The sequence below is a fragment of the Carlito syrichta genome, unplaced genomic scaffold, assembly GCF_000164805.1.
Source record: "Carlito syrichta isolate Samal-C Ts95f unplaced genomic scaffold, Tarsius_syrichta-2.0.1 Scaffold304688, whole genome shotgun sequence".
Lineage (NCBI taxonomy): Eukaryota > Metazoa > Chordata > Mammalia > Primates > Tarsiidae > Carlito > Carlito syrichta.
This window is the reverse complement of record NW_007248784.1, coordinates 32,802-38,471: the sequence shown is the minus strand read 5'-3', so window position 1 is coordinate 38,471 and position 5,670 is coordinate 32,802. Positions and strand designations below refer to the sequence as shown.

The window sequence follows — 5,670 nt, the reverse complement described above, 5'->3', positions numbered from 1 at the left end:
GGCTGCGGTGGCCGGGAACGGCCACTGCACTCCAGTCTGGGCGACAGAGTGAGACTCAAACTCAAAAAAAAAAAAAAAAATTTTAATTTTGATGTTGTCTAACTTGTCTTCTATTTTGTCACGTGTGCGTCTGGTGTTGTGTTACTGCTATTCTGTAAGGGAGGGTTGATTATGCCTTGAATCTAACATTCAAGAACAGAAAGTGAGATGCCATTAACAGGCTGCTAGTGCTGGAGGGGAAGGGGGTGTGTTTCAGGTTGGGATGTACTTGGGCACCAAAGACAGTAAGTTCCGTTTCAGGTATGTTGAGTTTAGGGTATGGAGGGCCAAGCACAGAAAAATAGGTGGACAGCTGGCAACTCAGACCTGGAGGGAAGAAGTCCAAGATGAAGCTGGGCTCGGTGGCTCAGCCTGTAATTCCGTGCCTTTGGGAGGCTGAGGTGAGTGGATTGCCTGACCTGCGGGTTCGAGACCCGCCTGGGCAGCGAGACCTCATCTCTACAGTAAATCAAAAAATCAGCCGGGCGTGGTAGCTCGTGCCTGTAGTTCCATTTACGTGGAAGACTGAGGCGGAAGGATTGCCAGAGCCCAGCAGGTCGAGGCTGCGGTGGCCGGGAGCGGCCACTGCACTCCAGTCTGGGCGACAGAGCGAGACTCCAACTCAAAAAAAAAAGAAGTCCAAGATGAAGAAGGGGAATGGGGAAGGGTCCTTCTAGAAGGGACCAGTGAGGCTGTAAGCACAGATGAGGTCCCCCCAGTGGCAACAGCATCCGAGAGAAGAGGGAGACCTAAAACAGCCCCTTGAAGATGATGTGTTTGGGAGAGTGTGTGGAGGAATGTCTGGAGGAAATCCAGAGTAGCATTGTGTCATGAGGCCCAGGGCACATGTGTCAAGAAGGAAGATGTGAGCCAGGCACGGTGGCTTATGCCTGTAATCCCAACACTTTGGAAGGAAGAGGCGAGAGGATTGCCTGAGCCCAGGGACTTGAGACCTTGTCTCAACAGTAAATCAAAAAATTCACTGGTGTGGTGGTGCATGCCTGTGGTTCCAGCTACTTGGAAGCCTGAGGCAGAAGGATCGCCAAAGCCCAGCAGGTCTACTTGGGGTGGCCATGAGCCTGCCACTGTACGACAGCCTGGGCGACAGAGTGAGACTCCAACTCAAAAAGCAAACAAACAAAAAGGTCCCAACCACCACCCCGCTGCTGACCTTGACTTGGTTTTTTTGTGTTCCAGCTGATGCTCTCTGAGTGGTTGATTGACGTCCCTTCGGATCTGGGGCAGGAGTGGATTGTGGTTGTGTGCCCTGTCGGAAAAAGAGCCCTCATCGTGGCCTCCAGGGTGAGTAGCTATCTCCTGCTCCCAAGGCAGCAGGTGTGGTCTGCAGCAGGTGGGGGTTCTTGGCACTCACTTCCTCATCTGCCACAGTTGTTGTGCCTGGGATGGGTCTGGAGATGATGCAGGAAGGTGCATCAAGAGCCACCTTCAGACTGATGACACCTCTGAGAATGAGGAAGCAGGAGCGTGAGAATGACCGGTGCCACAGCTCATGCCTTTAAACCCAGCACTTTGGGAAGCCAAGCCAGGAGGGTCACTTGAAGCCAGGAGTTTGACACCAGTCTGGGAAACATAGCAAGACCCCATCTCTACCAAAAAAAAAAGGAAAATAAAAGGGACAGGGAGTTCTCATCGCCTCACGAGAATGCTGCCTCTCTCCACAGGGCTTGACCAGTGCCTACACCAAGAGCGGCTACTGTGTCAACACTTTTCCTTCCCTCCTGCCAGGAGGCAACAAGAGACACTCCACCGCGGCGAAAGGTACCTGCGTAAAACGTCTGTTTATTAAGTTTTATAATCAGGAAAAGGCAGTGTCAGTTTCTTTTAAAATCCACTTTGAGGCCAGGCACAGTAGCTCACGCCTGTGATTCCTGCACTTGGGGAGGCCGACTCGAGGATTCTCTGAGCCCAGTGGCAGCCTGGGCAACTTGGCAAAATCTCATCTCTACAGTAAATAAAAAAAACGGATGGAGTGGTGGCATGCACCTGTAGTTCCAGCTACTTGGAAGGCTGAGGCAGAGGGATTGGATGAGCCCAGCACACTGAGGGTGCAGGTAACCATGAGCGTGCCACTGTACTCCAACCTGGGTGACAGAGTGAGACTCCAACTCAAAAATAAAAAACTCACTTTGAAAGCATACCTTATATACCTCTGATACAATTCCAAGGCCTCTCAGCAAAAGTTGTGTTTTTTTTGAGTTGGAGTCTCACTGTTTCCCCCAGGCCGAAGGCAGTGGCACGCTCCTGGTCACCACAGCCTCCACCTGCTGGACTCAGGTGATCCTTCTGCTTCAGCATTTCGAGGAGCTGGAACCACAGGCATGTGCCACCACGCCCGACTAATTTATTGATATATTGTAGAGATGAAGTCTCACCAAGTTGCCCAGGCTGGTCTCGAACCCGAGGGCTCAGGCAATACTCTTACCTCAGCCCCCAAAGTGCTGGGATTATAGAGATGAGCCACTGTGCCTGACAGGCAAAAGATTTTTTAAAAAAAGAAGAGCAAGCCACCACAGCCTCGACCTGCTGGGCTCCGGCGATTCTTCCACCTCAGCCTTCCAAGTAGCTGGAACTACAGAAATTCCATCTCTTAAAAAAAAAAATGAGTTAGGCTCAGTGGCTCAGCCTGTAATCCCGCGTCTTTGGGAGGCTGAGGTGAGTGGATTGCCTGAGCCCGCAGGTTCATGACCCGCCTGGGCAACTTGACGAGACCTCATCTCCACAATAAATCAAAAATTAGCTGGGCGTGGTAGCGCACGCCTGTAGTTCCAGCTACTTGGAAGGCTGAGGCAGAAGGATCGCTGGAGCCTAGCAGGTTGAGGCTGCGGTGACTGGGAGCGGCCACTGCACTCCAGTCTGGGTGAGAGAGTGAGACTCCAACTCCAAAAAAAAAATGAACCAAGTATAGTGGTGGGCACCTGTAGTCCTAGCTACTCGGGAGACTGAGGCAGAAGGATCGCTTGAGCTATGGAGTTTGAGGCTGCAGTGAGCTTTGATCAAGCCACTGCACTCCAGCCTGGGTGGCAAAGTGAGACTATGTCTGTAAAAAAAAAAAAAAAATCTATCAATCAATTAAACTTCCCTGAGGTGAGTAAGCCTCCCAGTTTATCTAAAGCTGCCAAATTTCCACTTGGCTTAAGGATCGCCTTGGTCCCTCTTGGGCTGTCCTGCCTCAGATCACCCTTAAGCTGGACTAGGTGGTCAGGAAGGACCGAGAAGAAATCTCTCCCTAAGGAGTCCTCAGTCCTTGTCGCTGGCAATGGCTGGACTCCAGCCTCTGAGCAGGCCTCTCTGACTGTGACAGAGGGAGCCCAGCCTGGAAGGGGAACCCTGCCCTGACTTTCTGCTCCATGTTCCCAGACTACACCATTCTCGACTGCATTTACAGCGAGGTGAATCAGACCTACTACGTCCTGGACGTTCTGTGCTGGCGGGGCCACCCTTTCTACGACTGCCAGGTGAGCACCGATTCTCCTCGGGTCTTTCCAGGCTCTGTCCTCCCAAGAAAGGGGCTCCCCTGTGGGCTTGGTACGTGACCAGCTTCTTGGCATGTGCAGGATGTGCTATATTGGGAACATGATCTCACGCGCCCTGCATCTTTGAGTTTAAATTAGCTGAGTTTCAAAAGAGAATTAGCAGGAACTGCGGGATAAAGGCCGTTATTGAGAGGAGGCAAAAGGCAGTGGAGGCGTGAAGGGGGGGCACTACGTGGCAGCTGTGCTGCCCCCTCATCTCTCACCAGAGCGTGGGAGGATCACTGGAGGGACCAGTGGGCGGGTGGAGTATGTCACCTTGTGCAGGCAGCCCAGGAAGAGAAGGGGAATGTAAGTCACCATCGAACAGACTCCCACCACCTCTGCCCCTTCCTAGCTACATCCTGACCCTGAAATGGCAGGGCCTCCTTGATCGACAGAGCTTCAAACCTCAAAGGCTGGCTCTCTGGGGAGACTTCCTGAGTGCGGAGAGGTTCCCACATTCTCCCCCTAGTTTTACCTTCCTCCCTGTGTTTTTCTCACATTGGTGATTCTTACGGGTGACAGCAGCAGTCATCCGTGAGGTTCAGACCCACAAGCCTCCGTCTCTCTTGGCAGCACCCCCTATCATGGTCTCAGTTATATTTGTTCATTTTTGTTTTTTGAATTGGAGTCTCACTCTGTTGCCTAGGCTGGAGTGCATTGGCACACTCATGGCCAACATGGCTTCGACCTGCTGGGCTCAGGTGATCGTTCTGCCTCAGCCTTCCAAGTAGCTGGAACTATAGGCAGGTGCTACCACTCCTGGCTAATTTTTTTATTTATTGTAGAGATGAGGTCTTATCAGGTTGCCTAGGCTGGTCTTGAACCTGTGGGCTCAGGTACTCCTCTCACCTCAGCCTCCCAAAGTGTTGGGATTATAGGCGTGAGCCACCACACCTAGGCTGGTCCCTGTTGTATAATAGTGGCTTGTTGTTATTGAGTTAGGGTTTCACTATGTTGTCCAGGCTGGAGTATAGTGACATGGTCATGGCTCACTCTAGCCTTGGCCTCCTAGGCTCAGATTATCCTCCTACTTCAGCCTTCCGCATATCTGGGACTACAGGTATGTGTCACCACACCGGGCTAATTTTTTTATTTTTTTTGTTTCTTTTATTTTTTTTTTGAGTCAGAGTCTCACTCTGTCACCTAGGCTGGAATGCAGTGGCTTGCTTATGGCCACCACAGCCTCAACCTGCTGGGTTCAGGCGATCCTTCTGCTTCAGGCTTCCAAGTAACTGGAACTACAGACATGTGCCACTACATCTGGCTAATTTTTTGATTTATTATAGATACGAGGTCTCGCCCTGTTGCCCAGGCTGGTCTCGAACCCTTGGGCTCAGGCAGTCCTCTCTCCTCTGCCTCCCAAAGTGCTGGGATTACAGAGCCACGCCTACATCCCAGAATATAACTTCAGTCTAGAATGCATTTTCCTTTAATTCAGTTGGAGGATGTTTCATAACATGTATGTAACTAATCTACGAATTCAGTAACTAAAACTATCTATATTTTTATAAAGAAAAGACTGTGGTTGGTTGCAGTGGTTCATGCCTGTAATCCCAACAATTTGGGCGGCCAATGTGGGAGGATCACTTGAGCCCAGGAGTTCAGGACCAACCTGGACAACACTAGTGAGTCTAACAACACAAAAATAGCCAGATATGACGACTTATGCCTGTAGTCCCAGTTACTTGAAAAGCTGAGATAGGGAGATTTCTTGAGCCCAGGAGTTTGAGATTACAGTAAGCTATGATCACACCACTGCATTCCATTTTGGGCAACAGAGCAAGACCCTGTCTTAAATAAATAAATACTAAAATATAAAAGAAAAAACTGTATGTGTTTTCTTTTTTTTTAATTTCCAAAAGTAAGACCATTTTTTTCCTTTCAAATAAAGTTTTACTCATAGCACTTTTATACAAAAGATACATGCATTTGATACAACTTTCTCATTACACATTGAGTGCTTTAATATTCTCTCTACTCTAGCGTCCAAATGAAATCAAATATTTTTCTGGGATATTTCTGGATTTATCAGGCACATGACTAGATTAGAGATCCAAACATTTTTAGTAAACTAATTTCTTCTTTTTTTTTTTTT

The 5,670-nt window shown here is 49.5% G+C and overlaps 1 protein-coding gene across 4 annotated transcripts in view; it reads left to right on the top strand.

The window, feature by feature from the left end:
* SNUPN (snurportin 1) overlaps positions 1-5,670 on the top strand; it is a 39,134-nt gene that overhangs the window by 18,320 nt on the left and 15,144 nt on the right. For all 4 annotated transcript variants that reach the window (XM_021713710.1, XM_021713711.1, XM_008060664.1 and 1 more), the window contains exons 4-6: positions 1,237-1,341; positions 1,722-1,818; positions 3,418-3,515. In XM_021713710.1, coding sequence (XP_021569385.1) covers positions 1,237-1,341; positions 1,722-1,818; positions 3,418-3,515 — 300 coding nt within the window. The remainder of the gene's footprint in view (positions 1-1,236; positions 1,342-1,721; positions 1,819-3,417; positions 3,516-5,670) is intronic.